Source organism: Sus scrofa, chromosome 3, assembly GCF_054392235.1.
Source record: "Sus scrofa isolate SSC_HxYL_T2T_F1_AM1 chromosome 3, Sscrofa_HxYL_maternal_Yorkshire_Landrace_v2.0, whole genome shotgun sequence".
NCBI lineage: Eukaryota > Metazoa > Chordata > Mammalia > Artiodactyla > Suidae > Sus > Sus scrofa.
In genome coordinates, this window is record NC_139385.1 from 119,465,699 (window position 1) to 119,484,928 (window position 19,230).

At 42.1% G+C, this 19,230-nt stretch overlaps 1 protein-coding gene across 47 annotated transcripts in view; it reads right to left on the reverse strand.

The window, feature by feature from the left end:
* Window positions 1–18,957, reverse strand: part of BIRC6 (baculoviral IAP repeat containing 6) — a 256,491-nt gene extending 237,534 nt beyond the window's left edge. For all 47 annotated transcript variants that reach the window (XR_014842325.1, XR_014842324.1, XR_014842323.1 and 44 more), the window contains exon 1: window positions 18,607–18,957. Coding sequence is in view for 42 of the 47 variants with exons in the window: in XM_085019687.1 (XP_084875813.1) it covers window positions 18,607–18,931 (325 nt within the window). In the remaining 5 variants the exon portion in view is untranslated. The remainder of the gene's footprint in view (window positions 1–18,606) is intronic.
* Between the last annotated feature and the right edge of the window lie 273 nt (window positions 18,958–19,230).

The following is a 19,230-nucleotide window of genomic DNA, read 5'->3' on the forward strand; positions in this document are numbered from 1 at the left end:
AGGGTCCCAGGCTAGGGGTCTAATCGGAGCTACAGCTGCCAGCTTACACCACAGCCACAGCAATGCCAGATCGAGCCGCATCTGTGACCTACACCACGGCTCAGGGCAACACCGGATCCTTAACCCACTGAGCAAGGCCAGGGATCAAACCCACAACCTCATGGTTCCTAGTTCGATTCATTTCCTCTGTGCCACAACAGGAACTCCCTTTCTTTCTTTGTTTTTTTTTTTTAAGAATGTTTTGGCTAGGAGTTCCCGTTGTGGCGCAGTGGTTAACAAATCCGACTAGGAACCATGAGGTTGAGGGTTCGATCCCTGGCCTTGCTAAGTGGGCTAAGGATCCGGCGTTGCCATGAGCTGTGGTGTAGGTCACAGACACGCGGCCTCGGATCCCGAGTTGCTGTGGCTCTGGCGTAGGCTAGCGGCTACAGCTCCGATTAGACCCCTAGCCTGGGAACCTCCATATGCCGCAGTAGCAGCCCAAGAAATGGCAAAAAGACAAAGAAAATTTTTTTTAAAAATAGAATATTTTGGTTATTTGGGAGTCCCCTGAGAATCCATATAAACTTGAGGATGGATCTTCCTATTTCTGCAAAAAAAAAAAGTCATTAGGATTTTAATAAGGATTGCCATGAATCTATAAATAGCTTTGTATAATACTGACTTCTTAAAAAAATACAGAAAATATCAGAGTTGCCTTCATAGGTTAACAAGCCTAACTAGGATCCATGAGGATGCAGGTTCAATCCCCGGCCTAGCTCAGTGTGTTAAGGATCCAGCGTTGTCATGAGCTGTGGTGTAGGTCGCAGACATGGCTCAGATCCCACGTTGCTGTGGCTGTGGCGTAGGCCAAGAGCTGCAGCTCCAATTCGACCCCTAGCCTGGGAACCTCCATATACCACAGATGAGACCCTAAAATGCAAAATATATATACACATATATATACATATAGAAACTATCAAGTGCTGGCAAGGATGTAGAGAAAGTGGAATTCATACATTTCTAATGGAAATGCATAATGGTACAGCCACACTAGTTTGATAGTTTCTTATAAAGTTGAACATACCTGAGTAAATGGCCTTGCAATCTCACTTCCATGTATTTATCCTAGAGACATAAAACCTTTGATTTACACAAAAAGAAACTATACTCAAATGATTACAGTAGCTCTATTCTTAATTACTAAAAGTATGTCCTGCAAAGAGTGACTGACTGGAAGTCCTGTTGTGGCTCAGCAGTAACAAGCCCAACTAGTATCTATGAGGATAAGGGTTTGATTCCTGGCCTCGCTCAGTAGGTTAAGGATCCAGCATTGCCGTGAGCTGTGGGGTAGGTCGAATATGTGGCTCAGATCCTGCCTTGCTGTGGCTGCAGTGTGGGCCAGTAGCTGCAGCTCTCATTCAAGCCCTGGCTTGGGAACTTCCATATGCCACAGGGTGCAGCCCTAAAAAGCAAAAAAAAATAAATAAACACAAAGAGTGACTTAATAAATAGTGAAACATTCATGATGGAATACAACTTAGCAGCAATGAAAAGGAATGAACTAAGGATACATGCAACAACCTGATGGCCCTCAAAGGCATTATGCTATCTATGTGCAACAAGTCAGTACCAAAAAGTTGGATACTACAGGATACCATTTCCATGACATTCTAGAAAAGACATAACTAACAGTGCAGAGAAAAGATCAGTGATTGCCAAAGGTTGGGGCAGGGAGATGTTGACCACAAATGGATACCAGAGGGAATAACACATGGAACTTTTTCAGGTGTTGAAAATGCCCTATATCCTTACTGTGGTGATGGTTACAAATACCTATTCATGTATTACTAGGACACACAACAAAAAGAGGCATTTTACTGTAATCATTAACCAAAATTTATTTTTATATGATATATAAACACAGGAAAATATTTACAATACAGTTTTAACAAAGTAAAGGGGGGAGTTCCCGTGGTGGCGCAGTGGTTAACGAATCCGACTAGGAACCATGAGGTTGCGGGTTCGATCCCTGCCCTTGCTCAGTGGGTTAAAGATCCGGCGTTGCCGTGAGCTGTGGTGTAGGTCGCAGACGCGGCTCGGATCCCGCGTTGCTGTGGCTCTGGCGTAGGCCAGTGGCTACAGCTCCGATTAGACCCCTAGCCTGGGAACCTCCATATGCCGCGAGAGCGGCCCAAGAAATGGCAAAAAGACAAAAGAAAAAAAAAAAAAAAAACAAAGTAAAGGGGGATAGTTCATAATGTATCTTACAATCTAAATTCCATAAATCTATATTAAACAATAGAAAAAAGTAAAAAAGAACTTGTTATACACCAAAACACTAAGACTACCCTTCTCTAGGTAATGAAATCATAGATGACTACACTTCATCTTAGTTTATCTGATGTCTTCTAAGTCACTTTTAAGATAAAATTTTTCAAAGGAAGTAAACTGTGTTTTTTAAATTAGTTAACAATTCTAATACCAATTATAAAATAATACCAATTTTACTTTATAAAACGGCCAACTCTATCAATGCACTATTCATGTGCATCCCTACAAAACTTGGAAAAATATTATGAGAAATATATCATACTCACAAACTGACACACGCACTGTAACAGTCCATCTCCACTGAGATATCATTAGACTTCAATTTTTTTTTTTTTCTTTATAGGGCCGCACCGCAGCATATGGAGTTCCCAGGCTAGGGGTTGAATCGGAGCTACAGCTACTGGCCTACATCACAGCCACAGCAACACGGGATCCGAGCCTTGTCTGCGACCTACACCACAGCTCACAGCAATGCCAGATTTTTAACCCATTCAGCAAGGCCAGGGATCAAACCCCCAACCTCGTGGTTCCTAGTTGGATTCATTTTCGCTGCACCATGACAGGAACTCCTAGACTTCAATTCTTAAGATAGTCTACCATCATATTCAAACACAAATACCATTCAAAGTTAAAAAGTACAAAACTAATGTTAGGTTCTTACAAAGCCTTTAAAATATAATTACAGTTACCCAAAACAAAGTCATTTAATAATAATTGTTAGTACACTGTATTATTCAAAGCCAAAATGAGTATTTCTGTAAAACAGAACTTGATGCAAAGCAAAGAAATCCTGGGAAAGTTCAATGGCTAGACCATGAAGAAAAACTAACAAATGAATAAAATGCAATGCAGGGATAGTACTTGTCCAAGCAGGAGAACCAACATCTACCTAAGCCTGGAAAAGTTTCTCCAAAAGATACAGAATTACTTGAATTATGAGTTCCAGGAGGAGTTCTTGTAGTGGCGCAGCAGAAACAAATCTGACTAGGAACCATGAGGTTGTGGATTCAATCCCTGGCCTTGCTCAGTGGGTTAAGGATCTGGCATTGCCATGAACAGATGTGGCTCGGATCCTATATTACTATGGCTTGGGGTAGGCCAGCAGCTGTAGCTCCGACTGGACCCCTAGCCTGGGAAACTCCATATGCCACAAATGCCACCCTAAAATTTTTTTTAAAAAAAAGAGTTCCAGGATGTCCCTGGTGGTCTAGCAGTTAAGCATCCAGCATTGTCACTGCTGTGGCACAAGTTCGATCCCTGGTGAGGGAATTTCTGCATGTCACGGCATGGTCAAAACAAACAAAAAAAAGTTTCAAGTTTCAATTCTCCCTCTTCACTTTGTCCAAAAGTGCCCCCCCCCCAACCATTCATTTTGCAACCATCTTAAGCAGCTGATATCAACTCAGAAAGTTTTGAGAACACAATTACCACTGAAAATTTTCCATGGATAGAATTCAATCTTAAAGGACCCTGCAAGAAATTGTGTGGCCTTTTTCATATATATTTGTTCAATTTTTCACAGTTAAATCTCTCCCACCATCCAGGATACATAGGTTATAGTCTTCCTTCAGGATTTTGATCTGGGTATAATTAAGCAAAATTTTGGAACTTACCTATCTTGATACTGCACAAGAGAACCCTTAACCATCTGTAAATAAATTCCTGTTGCTACACAAAGTTGCCCCTTTGAGAAGCAACTTAGCTACAAATCAATACAATTCTACAATTTGGAGGATGCACCAATTTCCACTTGGGGCACATAATTGAAACTACTATTCTCTGTTTAATATAGATGGCACAAGTCTCCAGACTAATAGTCACACGGATTTCTTATCATTCCTCACATAGCCTACATTTTCAGTCAGTGCAAGTCAAATTCCATCCAAATATGATGAAAATCCACCCAGCTGTTTTTGCATACTACAATAATAGCCCAACAGAAACTTCTCCTGGATATCTGTCTTACTGCTCACATCACTGGCATCTTTGCTCAAGTGCCATCTCAGAGAGACACTCCCAGGCCACACAGCACAAATATACCCACCACCATCTCATACTAGCTTTGATTTCTTAAGGCATTTATCACCACTTGATTTGTGCGTGTGTAACACACCTCTTTCCATTAAACTATGAGCTCAAGGAAAGCAAAGACTTTTTTAGCTGCTACATTTCTAGTGCTTGACACGAAGTAAATGTTTTTGAATAAATGAGTCATTTTCTATAATTTTGAAGAACTTTTTTTTTTTTTTTTTTTGATCTTTTTAGGGTCGCACGAGCGGCACATGGAAGTTCCCAGGCTAGGGGTCAAATCAGAGCTATAGCCACCAGCCTATGGCTGAACCACACAGCAAGGCGGGATCTGAACCACATCTGGGATCTACAGCACAGCTCACACAACGCCAGATCCTTAACCCACTGAGTGAGGACAGTGATCAAACCTGTGTCCTAATGGATGCTAGTCGGGTTCATTAACAATTGAGCCACGATGGGAACTCCTTGAAGAACATTTTAATATATTAAAACTAAACTATAAAGTGATAAAATGCAACATTCTCACAGTTAGCTTCTTTTTTTTTCTTTTTTTTTTTTTTTTTAATGGCTGCACCCATGGCATATAGCAATTCCTGGGCCAGGATCTGAATCCGAGCTGCAGCTGCAACCTATGCCACAGGTGCAGCAATGCCAGGTCCTTTAACCTACTGCAGTGGGCCAGGGGTTGAACTCGCACCTCTGCAGCGACCTGAGCCACTGCAGATTCTTAACCCACTGTACCACAGCAGGAACTCCCAGCTTTTTTCTTAATACAACTAGAAACAACAAAAAAAACTTACACAGCTCAACAGCAAAAAAAGCCAACAACCCAATGGAAAAATGGGCAAAAGACCTGAACAGACACTTCTCCAAAGAAGTTATACAAATGGCCAACAAGCACATGAAAAAATGCTGAACATCACTGATTATTAGAGAAATGCAAAATCAAAACTACTATGGGGGGAGTTCCCGTTGTAGCATAGCAGAAATGAATCCAACTAGGAACCATGAGGTTGTAGGTTCGATTCCTGGCCTCACTCAGTGGGTTAAGGATCCGGTGTTGCTGTGAGCTGTGATATACAGGTCATAAGACATGGCTCAGATCAGGCGTTGCTACTGCCAGAGCCACAGCAATACAGGATCTGAGCCGCGTCTGCAACCTACACCACAGTTCACGGCAACGCCGGATCCTTAACCCACTGAGCAAGGCCAGGGATCAAACCCACAACCTCATGGTTCCTAGTCAGATTAGCTTCCGCTGTGCCATGAACTTCTGCTCCAGGCCTTTTAAATCAGAATACTGGTACCAGAGCAGAGTATATACCATTTTTTTCTTTTTATGGCCACACCTGCCATATATGGAAGTTTCCAGAGCATATTTTTAAAAGCCCCCCTGATGATCCTAATGAGCATCAAAGGCTGAGTACAACTGAGCTCTACCATCTCTTCAGTCTTACTTGTCTCTTCAATTTCATAAATCCAAATACAAGTAAAGAAACAAATCATGAAGATTTTAACTCCTGGTGCCCACAATAAATCTCAAAGAAGACACTCCTATCTGCCCTACTCAAACATTTCTATCACTTCCTCTAAAAAGTAAGCATTATATTTATCTCCTCTACAATACCTCCCTGACTTAACATACTCGAACTAGACCACACTTTTTTAGTCACAAATTGTTTTATATAGCAATTAGCTTCTTTTTTGTCATCTGTACTTCCCTTTCCTACACTCTACACTCAAGGAATTTGGCTTAACGTCTCTGTATCCCTCACATTTGAAGTACAACTTATAAAAAATGTCTACGTTCATTATCACATCACATTATGAAGCAGTCTGGGCAAGATCTACCAGGCCATTTTAGAAGTGGTAACTCAGAAGTGTCTTGCCCAAGGCACCTCTGGCATAAGGCTATGAGCAGTACAATGCACACACCAAAGAGGTACCTCTCACCCACCTCTCCACTATTTTCACATACTACATTACAGAAATCTATTCTTGTTTCTATTTTCTGGCTGCTCCCATGGCATGTGGAAGATCCCAGGCCAGGGATCAAACCTGCACCACAGCAGTGACTACGCCAGGTGCTTAACCCTCTAGGCCACCAGGGACCTTCTATCTACAGTTATGGCTAACATTCCTAAGGACAGATTTCCAAACGTTCAACAACTTAAGTATGGTTACAACTACATATCTCCAGTTAAACAATAAGAATATAATACATGCACATTTGCCTCTGCTCCTTCCCATGCTCCCACTGGAGAGATAGGAAAGAAATACTGAAGAAGGCATTAAAAGAGCCCACAAAGACAGAAAGAGCAAGTGAGATGACAGCAACAAAATTTCTGAATTTGGAGGACAGATGGAGGAATGTTAACTGACATCTTCCCCCATAAAAATCTCAAGACTAAGCCAGCAGAAAGGAAAGCCCACAAAGTATGTGTTACGGTATTTTTCAAATTACACAGATAATATTAAGTCTAAAATAAAAGTTACTTAAAAGTAGAAGCGTTTTGCAATACTTTTTCAATTAACTGATACTAAAAACATACCTATCATAATAGGGCCTTACATTTTTTTCATCTGAAACTGGGAGTTCTTACAGTTAAAAACATGGGAGACATAGCCCAGGAGGACCAAGTCCAAGATCTTCAGGCTACACCATCACTCCCTTCGTCATGCTTTGCACTCAATACCAAACTGCTTATAACAAATATCACCTGCTTCATGCCTCTACTCTTGCTCATGCTGTTCCCTCTACCTGGCTAAACTACTTTTCTCATAGTTCTCAATGCTATTCAGCAGGATTTCCTTGTAAATCTATTCTAAGTTGTGTCTGATAAGCCCAAGCTCCCAATCCCTCCCACTCCCTCCCCCTCCCATCAGGCAGCTACAAGTCTCTTCTCCAAGTCCATGATTTTCTTTTCTGAGGAGATGTTCATTTGTGCTGGATATTAGATTCCAGTTATAAGTGATATCATATGGTATTTGTCTTTGTCTTTCTGGCTCATTTCACTCAGTATGAGATTCTCTAGTTCCATCCATGTTGCTGCAAATGGCATTATGTCATCCTTTTTTATGGCTGAGTGGTATTCCATTGTGTATATATACCACATCTTCCAAATGCAATCATCTGTCGATGGACATTTGGGTTGTTTCCATGTCTTGGCTATTGTGAATAGTGCTGCAGTGAACATGCAGGTGCTTGTGTCTCTTTTAAGTAGAGTTTTGTCCGGATATATGCCCAAGAGTGGGATTGCGGGGTCATATGGAAGTTCTATGTATAGATTTCTAAGGTATCTCCAAACTGTTCTCCATAGTGGCTGTACCAGTTTCCATTCCCACCAACAGTGCAGGAGGGTTCCCTTTTCTCCACAGCCCCTCCAGCACTTGTTATTTGTGGACTTATTAATGATGGCCATTCTGACTGGTGTGAGGTGGTATCTCATGGTAGTTTTGATTTGCATTTCTCTTATAATCAGCGATGTTGAGCATTTTTTCATGTGTTTGCTGGCCATCTGTATATCTTCTTTGGAGAAATGTCTATTCAGGTCTTTTGCCCATTTTTCCATTGATTGATTGGCTTTTTTGCTGTTGAGTTGTGTAAGTTGCTTATATATTCTAGAGATTAAGCCCTTGTCGGTTGCATCATTTGAAACTATGTTCTCCCATTCTGTAAGTTGTCTTTTTGTTTTCTTTTTGGTTTCCTTTGCTGTGCAAAAGCTTTTCAGTTTGATTAGGTCCCATGGGTTTATTTTTGCTCTAGTTTCTATTGCTTTGGGAGACTGACCTGAGAAAATATTCATAATGTTGATGTCAGAGAGTGTTTTTTGCCTATGTTTTCTTCTAGGAGTTTGATGGTGTCCTGTCTTATATTTAAGTCTTTCAGCTATTTGGAGTTTATTTTTGTGCATGGTGTGAGGGTGTGTTCTAGTTTCACTGCTTTGCATGTTGCTGTCCAGGTTTCCCAGCAATGCTTGCTGAATAGACTTTCTTTTTCCCATTTTATGTTCTTGCCTCCCTTGTCAAAGACTAATTGACCATAGGTGTCAGGGTTTATTTTCTTTTCTTTCAAGTCTCAGCTGAGATATCACGTCTCCTAGAAAGCTTTCCAGATTTGGGAAGAAAGTAGATCTAAAATTCATCTTATTATCAATATATGGCAGACAACCACTTGTTGAACTGAACTGTATAATCTAAAACACCAATACAGGAGTTCCTATCATGGCGCAGCAGAAACAAATCCAACTGGGAACCATGAGGTTTTGGGTTCGATCCCTGGCCCCACTCAGTGGGTTAAGGATCCAGTGTTGCCATGAGCTGTGGTGTAGGTCGCAGATGTGGCTCAGATCTGGCACTGCTGTGGCTCTGGTGTAGGCCAGCAGCAACAGTTCCAATTAGACTCCTAGCCTGGGAACCTTCACATGCCCCGAGTGTGGTCCTAAAAGAACAAAAAACAAAATAATAATAATAAATAAAATACCAATACAAAAAGTAACATTTATTGAGTGCTTATGGTAGGACAACCAATGTCTATATGTATCAGTTTACTTAATCTTTCCAATAACCAAATGAATTAGGTACTAATTACGAAGTGCAGAGAGAGGTTAAGCAACTTGCCTAAGGGCACAGCTAATAAGCAATGAATAACAGACTGGAACTCAGTCTGCCCCTGGAGCCAATATCCTTAACCACTAGACTAGGCTTTCCCTGTGAATGCCAGTGCCTTCCAAATCTGTATTCCCAAATCAAGCTTCAACTCTGAATTTCCAAAAGTCCTTTAGATGTCGCTACTTGGATGTCCTCCAATTATCTCAAAATTAACAAAACTGAAATCACTATGTTCCTCTTGCTTCTCAGCATTCTCCAACAAAAGCTACTCACCACGCCTTACTGTACAGCTTATTCAGGTTAATAAATACCAGTTACTCAAAGTAGAAGCCTAAGTATCAGGTGAAGCCTAATTTTCAACCTGTCAACCACTCTCATGCCCACATTCACCAAATTATGCTGTTCCTACCTCTCAAACTAACGTACATGCTGCTCTCATCAGTTCTCACACCTGGGCATTAGCTTGGACTCTTTCTCAAAAACAAATTTGATCATATCATAATCTACAACGGCTCCACCACTGACATCAAGTCCAAACTTCTTTTTTTTGTTGTTCTCTTGCCATTTCCTGGGCCACTCCCTCGGCTTATGGAGGTTCCCAGGATAGGGGTCAAATTGGAGCTGTAGCCTCCGGCCTACACCAGAGACACAGCAACGCGGGATCCAAGCTGCATCTGCAACCTACACCACAGCTCATGGCAACGCCAGATCCTTAACCCACTGAGCAAGGCCAGGGATCGAACCTGCAACCTCATGGCTCCTAGTCGGATTCGTTAACCACTGAGCCACGACAGGAACTCCAAGTCCAAACTTCTTAGCAAGACATACTACATTCTTGTCTTTGCCAATATCTCAGCTTCAATTCTAACCATCCAATCCCAACCCACCTCCCCTCTAAAACATTTCTGAATTTACCATGTTTTAAAAGACCAATGTGTCTCTGCATAAGCAAGAATGATGATCATCCCTATAACAATCCTTCCCACTATTTCATCTTCCCAAATCGATCATAAAGGCAACATCCTTTGAGAAGCTTCTCTATTCCCCTCGGGCTGAGGAAACTCCGTCCACTATATTCACTCAGCGTTCTGCACATCTATATTATAGTACTTAAGCTAAAATGATTTTAGCTAAAAACATAACCAAGCATGTATTCAAAGGTCAAAATGCTGCCCTAATTATTTTGTGCTCCCATGCCTAGCGCATGTTCAATAAATGTGTGAATGAATACCAATCAACCAGCTCTTCCCCTCACCTTGCTCTTTTAACAATTTCAAGTCCACAATCAATTAATTTACATTTTTTATCTATCCTATAATACAAAATTATTGCTCTTATAATTATGCCTATTAGATTTCACTGGTCACATTTTCACATATGTGGAAAACTGGAAGAAAAAAATACTGCAATTCCAACGGAATATCTGTAGTAAAAACATCTACTCTACTCAGCAAACTTTGAAATAGCCAACACTACCACAAAACGCTTATAGAGCATATACTATATATGGGGTATTGTGCCATAGGTTTAACATATATTAAGTCATTTTCGTTCTCACAACCACTTTGTGAAGTAGATATTATTATCCCCTTTTAACAGATGAACCTCAAGATCAAAGAAAACCAAGATTTAAGCTCAAGCTGTTTGACTTTAAGAGTATAAGTCTAATCTCTTATACTGCCTCTCATTAGTCTAAAACTACTAAAATACACGGAGTTCCCATCGTGGCGCAGTGGTTAACGAATCCGACTAGGAACCATGAGGTCGCGGGTTCGGTCCCTGCCCTTGCTCAGTGGGTTAACGACCCGGCGTTGCCGCGAGCTGTGGTGTAGGTTGCAGACGCGGCTCGGACCCCGCGTTGCTGTGGCTCTGGCGTAGGCCGGTGGCTACAGCTCCGATTCAACCCCTAGCCTGGGAACCTCCATATGCCGCGGAAGCGGCCCAAGAGATAGCAACAACAACAACAAAAAAAAAGACAAAAAAAAAAATAAAATAAAATAAAAAAATAAAACTACTAAAATACAGACAATACTCTCTTAGAGAGAAACCGTCTTTTCTTTTTTTTCTTTGGTCTTCTTAGGGGCACGCTCACAGCATATTGAAGTTCCCAGGCTAGGAGTGGAATGGGAGCTGTAGCTGCCAGGCTACACCACAGACACAGCAACACGGGATCCAAGCCCTGTCTGTGACCTACACTACCGCTCATGGCAACACTGGATCCTTAACCCACTGAATGAGACCAGGGATTGAAACCACATTCTCATGGATACTAGTGGGGTTCGTTACTGCTGAGCCACGACAGGAACCATCTTTGAGCACTGAATGGTTATGAAAAAGTGGGAGGTAAATACAAAAAATTGAATAAATGTAGAGGGTCTTGAAAACATAGCAAAATGTTTTAAAGAATCTTAATTCACTCTAATTAATTACAGAAAAAATGTTTTGCTAATAAACGCAAATCTTTAACATAAGATAGATTAACATGTAGCAATACTAAAGTCAGTCAACTGAAACATAGCCAAAGTACATAATCAAATCCCACAAAGACATTTGCCAAGTTATTATAAAGAATTCAAGTGTCAATAGTTTGTAATAACCTATATGGGGAAGAAAAAGAATGTATATATTTACATGAATAACCGATTCACTGTGCTGTACACCTGAACAAATACAACACTGTTAGGTCAACTATATACTTCAATATAATTAAAAAAACAAAACAAAACAGGAGTTCCCGCCGTGGCTCCGTGGTTAACGAATCCGACTAGGAACCAGGAGGTTGAGGGTTCCATTCCTGGCCTTGCTCAGTGGGTTGAGGATCCAGCATTGCCGTGAGCTGTAGTGTAGGTTGCAGACATGGCTCAGATCTGGGGTTGCTGTGGCTGTGGCATAGGCCAGCAGCAAGAGCTCCAATTTAGACCCCCAGCCTGGGAACCTCCGTATGCCACAGGTGTGAACCTAAAAAGACAAAAAGACCAAAAAAAAAAAAAAAACCCTCAGATGAATCCAAAAGACAAACTATCCTGTAGGGCTACTGAAATCTAAACTCTATGCCATGTTTATAACTGAAAATAAGGCTTCATGTACCAGTATCAGTCAGAAATAGGAAGTAATTTGTATCATTTATAATATCCAAAACTGAGACTTACAAGAAGTTGTTGCATTTTACCCAAATTAACACATGCCCAATTCAGAAGTAGTAAAAAAAATGTATTTTCCACCTCTAAAAGAGGTAATAAATCTGTTTCATCCATAAAATTTATTTCCTGAGGACAAGAAAGGTAACCTAATTAGTTTTGTATATTCAAGTCTTCTTGGAATAGTTAGCTCTGAGTTCTAAGTCTGAACAAGAAGCTGTCATATCAGACAATCGATCAATCAAAATTCACCCCATCTCTTCAATGCAAATGGAGTAGAGTACAGAGATCATTTTTTCTCATTTTTGACCACTGTACAAACTTCTCAAGTCAAATCAAAGTCAGTATCTCTATAGGAAAAAGGAGAGATATTCATAAAGAAATATAAAACAGGAGTGTTTGTCCAAAAACACTAAGCAGCTTTGAAGTTTCCTCTTTCACTGTGATAAGAGATTCGAAACCTACTCAAAAACTGAAGAGATGCGACTTCCTCTTACACATATACTATAACACCCACTGATTAATACCCACATATATCTTCATTTACTTATGTACATATATGCCATCCTAGACCACAGCCATAGCAACATGGGATCCAAGTCCTGCCTGACCTACACTACAGCTCACGGCAACACTGGATCCTTAACCCACTGATCGAAGCCAGGGACTGAACCTGCGTTCTCATGGATACTAGTGGGGTTCGTTATATATATATACAGACTGGTTATGTATGTATATATACAGAACTAGTAATATAACAGTCTTGGGAGTTGCCTTGTGGTGCAGTTGGTAAAGCATCTAGCATTGTCACTGCTGTGGCACAGGTTCAATCTCTGGCCCAGGAACTTCCACATGCTGCAGGCAATGCCAAAACAAACAAACAAACAAAAAACAGTCTTGACTTCATTCTGTCATTTAGTCACATGTCTATACTGAAATACATTATCCAAATGTAGATAATATTTGTTACCAGCATTTTTATTTCCATCTACATTTGAGTGCTATTTATCCTCTCTATAAACACTAAGTCAATGAAGATTTTTTAAAATAACAGTGAGGGGACATGACAAAACTAAGCACCCATGAGGCTTGAGAGAACTAGCATTCACTGTGTATCTACTTATACATGTGCCCAGCAGTGTCAGGCACTTTAAAAATATTTACCTCTTGGAGTTCCCGTCATGGCACAGTGGTTAACGAATCCAACTAGGAACCATAAGGTTGCGGGTTCGATCTCTGCCCTTGCTCAGTGGGTTAACGATCCGGCGTTGCCGTGAGCTGTGGTGTAGGTTGCAGATGCAGCTTGGATCCCGCGTTGCTGTGGCTCTGGCATAGGCCGGTGGCTACGGCTCCAATTCGACCCCTAGCCTGGGAACCTCCATATGCCGCAGGAGCGGCCCAAGAAATAGCAAAAAGACAAAAAAAAAAAAAAAATATATTAACTGCTTAAATCTTTACAACCTATTAAATATTAATCATAATTTACAAATAAGGAAGCTGGAGTTCAGAAAGTTTAGGTGGTAAGTGAGCTGAAATTCAAAATTCAGGGCTATCCAATTAATACACCTGACTAGGATCCATGAGGATGCAGGTCTGATCCCTGGCCTCACTCATTGGGTTAAGGATCTGGCGTTGTCATCATGAGCTGTGGTGTGGGTCACAGTCTCGGCTGGGATCCCATGTTGCTGTGGCTGTGGCGTAGGCCACCAGCTGTAGCTCTGATTCGACTCCTAGCCTGGGAACCTCCATATGCCATGGGTGCGGCCCTAAAAAGGAAAGCAAAAATAATAATAATAATAATAATAATAGTAATAATAAATAAGAGCTATCTAAAACATAAAGCCCATTCTCTCACCACATGTCCTCAAGAAAGCTTATTAAAAAAGAAAAAATATATATATATATATAGATATATATGAGTTTCCAATGTGGCTCAGTGGGTTAAAGACCTGACACTGTCTCTGTGAGGATGCAAGTTTGATCCCTGGCCTAGCTTAGTGAGTTAAGGATACAGTGTAACAGTAAGCTATGGCATAGGTCATAGATGCAGCTCAAATCCAGTGTTGCCAAGGCTGTGGCGCAGGCTTACAGTTGCAGCTCCAATTCAACTCCTGGCCCAGGAACTTCCATATGCCACAGGTGCAGCCATAAAAAAGAAAGAAAGAAACTAGGATCTTAACTCAAAACTTTGCTCCTTCCTGTCATGCTAAAAGGCATGAATGAACACTGTGTTAAAGAGAGGAACAAATCTAGCAATATAAGCAATATGGTCAAGTAGTGTATATAGAGATGTTTTGATTTTTTTAAACCCAAAGTCCACAAATAAGCATATGAAAACATGTTCAACATTATATATCATTAGGGAACTGCAAATTAAAACAATGAGATACTACTACACACCTATTAGAATGGCTATAATCCAAAACACTGACAAAACCAAACGCTGATGAGGTTGTGAAGCAACCAGAACTCTCATTCACTGCTGTTGGGAATGTGAAATGGTACAGCTACTTTAGAAGACGGTTTGGCAGTTCCTTAAAAAACTAAACATACTCCTGCCAGAGGATCCAGAGGTCATGCTCCTGGGTTGACCCAAACGAATCAAAAACTTACGTCCAAACAAAAACCTAGACACAGATATTTGTAGCAGCTTTATTCATAACTGTCACAACCTGGAAGCAACCAAGACGTCCTTCAGCAGGGGAATGGATAAATAAACTGCGGTACGTTCAGATAATGCAGTATTATTCAGTGCTCAAAAGAAAGACGCTATCGAGCCGTGGAAAGACATGAGGAAAACTTAAATGCCTAGTAAGGAAAAGCCAAACTGAAAAGGCTATATCCCATATGGTTCCAACTATACGACATTCTAGAAAAGGCAAAACTATGGAGAGAGTAAAAAAGACCAGTGGTTGCAAGTGCGTAGAGAGAAGAGAGGGGTGACTAGGCAGAGCAAGAGGATTTCAATGAAACTATATTCTATAACACATCACACCCAATCAGAACTCCACAGAAGAACAAAACTAACAGTGAACCCTAACATAAACTATGAACTTAGGGTGGTAAGGCAGGTTCATTGATGGTAATAAACTTACCACTGTGGTGTCAGATGTTGATAATGGGGTGGGGATGGGGGGAGTATACAGGGGTAATATGACAACACTGTACTTTCTACTGTTTTACTAGGAACCTAAAACTGTTCTGAAACATAGTCTATTTAAGGAAGAAAAAAAAAAAAAAAAACCCAAGCCAAAGGCACACTTATTTAGCAGTTAATATATATGTAAGGAAGCAACCATTTAACATACTTATTAATATACACATACCAAATCAAAAATATTTATTAGTATTTTGTACTAGGTGTCCTGGAGAGGGGATATAAACAAGTACACAACGCACCTTCAGAGTTTGAAATATAAACAAACATCATATATTCACAAAAAAAAAAAAGTGGAATTTAAATAGTTCAAGACAGAAAACATACCGCAATTACACTGCTAAATTGCTAAAGTAGGCATTAAAAGGCCAATATGTGCTTAGGAATTCAGTGGATCACTTCAGGCCAGAAGAATCAGGAAGACATGCTCTAGGTCTTGAAAAATGGATAAGATTTTTCTAATTATCTTAAGGGAATTAACAAATTCTAAGAAAAAGTAAAACTAATAGAATTGGGAAAGGAAATTAAATGAACTAGTTTCACAAAACAAAATAGGGAGACAAGACCAAAAAGACTGGTAGAGGCCAGATCATGGAGGTCACTATGAACATCAAGCCAAAGGATCAGCACAGAGACTCAGAAATCTTAATTCTAAAACACCAACAGGGAGCAAATACTTCCCTAACCTAAGTATATACTGATGACTCTTAATCTTATGAAAATGTATTTATAAACATTTTGTTAGATACAGATAATTTGAAGATATACCCTAGTCAATATTTTAAAAATTCACCATCTCTGCCATCCAATACCATCCATACCAGGACACTCACACAAGTCCTGCTTCCATTTTTTGATTTCCAATCTACACTAATAGGCTACCTGTTTATATGTAACCGAACCCATCCATATGATTACTCTATCACCCAATAAAACTCTACATGGTTACCCCACTCTTATTTATAGGACTATCACCCTCTATTCATGATTAAAAGCAAACCTACTAAATATCTACATATTCCAGGCAAAACATACAAATGCAGCATTCCTACGCACAAATAAATGACACAAATAGGACCTATACAACCTGTGGTAATTATTATTAATAAAATGCACTTCTCATACACAAAAACATTTCAACATTTGTCCACTGCTACTTTCAAACTTTTTTGTAATATTTTTTATTTTGTTTGCCCACAACTCTTCTTCATAATTTTAATCACATACATACTACTCAATCCTCAATGCTTTGCCATCCACCCAATTGCATACTTTTTAATTAAATGCACCAACATCCTCAACTAAGGTATCCCAAATCAGCGCTATAGTTTATGCACCTAACTTTTCACTTACATTATGCACCTAGAGCCCTCCCTTTCAGTAATCTACCATCAGAGTGACTGTTTTCTTCCTTTTCATGAACAGGCACATTCATATAAATCCAATTTCCTCATTTATAACTAACCCTGGTACACATAATCTTTATGAAACATGGCCCCCAAACACTCTCTGAGACTCTTCTTTCTACTGAAAATATTTTAACGCTTTTGTTAACACGGTTTTTTACAGAAATCCAAATACATCAACTCTGATATCACTTAAAGTTTAAAATCATGAAAGACAGTATTAGATATTTTTAAAAGATAAAGGTATATACTAAAATACATAAACAAATGTATAAAAATGACCTCATAGGGAAGAAAGTGTTGGAGGAATGCAATCCAGGAGGGACACAGAAGGCTTCAACTCTATTTGTCATGTTTTATTTTTTTTTTTAACTGAGTCAGGAATACGTGATTGTCCATCATAATTGCTTTTATATCTTTCCATATGAGAAAAACATTTCAGTTTATGAAGAAGGATTTCCAATTACTAATGAAAATCACCCCCTCATACAGAGTGAGGAGCTGTTATGTCCAAGTTACAGTAAATGCTCATTGCTACATCTGGGACACCATTCCTCTGCTTTACCTAAGCCAAGAAAAAAAAAAAAATTACAAGACTACAATACAAATCTTCTCTTAGACATGTTTCAGATATGATCCAGGTTTATTGTCTATAGCTCTACACAATCCATTTCTTTCACAACTCTCACATCAACAAAAATTAAATCCTTATCTTTGTATCCCTAAATTGCCATGTACTCTTAAGTGCCTCACACAGTAAACCAGAATAACCACCTTTTCTTATTAATCTCTGTTAAAATATAAGTGAATAAGTAAGACCACATAACTACTTCCACTTGGCTAAATGCAGATCCTTCATCTCTGTGCAAGAGTCTAACTCACTCCTATACTAACTTTTCAATTCCAACTTATAACAGCTAAATTAAGCCAGTCATCATTCAACTGCAAATGAAATGTCATCTCAGCCAACGTAACTTGGCCAGGGCAATTGCAAAACACTCCACTCCAACCCACTGAGCGTTCACCTCACGCACACTTCAAGTCCGGTCCTAGACCAACGTTTACACCAGCTAGAACAGCTCTCCTCCACAGGCGAGCTCCTCCACATGCTTCCGTATCCCAACTTTCCGCTCGATGTGGTCAAACAAGCAGAGACGGCCTAAGGTCTCACTCAGTACGAAACCAACGGAATCTACAGCTCATACACCGCAGGTGCTGAGTTTCTCGTCCCTGGGGGGTAGAAGGTGGAAGCCCCGAGTTAGGGGACAAGGCGTCTTCCATGGCGTCAGCCAGAGTCCTAAAGTCGTCTACGGAACAGTTCAGGCAGCTGGCCCGCCCACTTCCCTCCCCACCCCCACTCCAGGCCCACCCCACCCCCACCCCCGGAGCCAAGCCTGCTGTACATCCCAGCACCTGCGGGTCCCAGGAATAGCGCGGAACCACTTCTCTCCGTAAGAGCGGAGGGCTTGGATGCCGGCTAGGACGCTCGCCTCCAGCCACCTGCCTCTCACGTTGGAACCAACGCTGCGACCCTTTCCCTCTCTGATCTAACAGCAGGCAGTACCGACACGCTCTCCAGGACCTAGCCAGGGGCCTAGGCTTCTCCCGTGCCAAGCTCCGAGACCTCCTCACCTCTCCCAGAGGTCCAACCTACACCGGACGCTCAAGGCCCCAAAGGCAACTCCCACCACTCCGGGCCTCGCCCTTCTTTCCTTCCCAGCTGCAGCCGCTGAAAAAGCCAAGTCCGAAGGTCCTCCTCCATCAGTTTCCGGGCCTCCCTTCACAGCCAGGCCTGAGCCCCGAGCCCTGCCCTCCGCCACCGGCTCCCAACACGCCGCTTCCCTCCTCCGGAGGCCGAGCCCGGGGGCTGGGCGGCTTCCTTCCCCGGCATCCCGGGGCCCGGCTCCTCCCGCGGCGGGCCCGGCCCCCGCCCAGCGTGCCGCACACTCACCGCTGAGCGCCGAGGCCTGCAGGGTGGCCCCTGAGGTGCCGTCGATGACTTTGATGGTCCCGCGACTGGTGACGGCCAGAATGGCGTTGAGCGCCGGGTGGTAGGAAAGGCTGTGCAGCCCGTCGGAGTCGCAGCGCATGCAGCCGTCCCGCAGCACCAGCCACTCGGAGACCCCGGCCGCTCCTGCCCCCGCCGCCGAGGAGCAGCCCGGGCCCGAGGCCGCCGCAGCCGCAGCCGCCATCTTCCGGCCTGCGCTCAGCACAATCACACTGGGAAGCGGCTCAGTGACAGTCCCGGGAGGTGCAGCACCACCGCCAGTCACCATCCGGGGCCAGGGGGCAAGCGGAGCGCGTTAGCCGGAAGTGAAGTCAGGCGCCGGCACGCACGCGGGACGTCGGCCGCGCGCCCAGAGGGGCCCAGCTTCGAGGGAGGCTGGCGGGGGAGGGGGTAGAAGAAGCGAGAGAGGCGGGGCCCGGGGCGGGCGCGCGAGACCGGCGGGCGGAGCATGCGCGGGAGGGCTTGCGCGTGGCTCGCGCCGCTGGCCCGGCTAGCCGCTCCGCCACAACGTCCCACTTTTTCCAAGCTCGGGGAGGGGCCGCTACCTAAACTCCGCCCCGCTCCCCT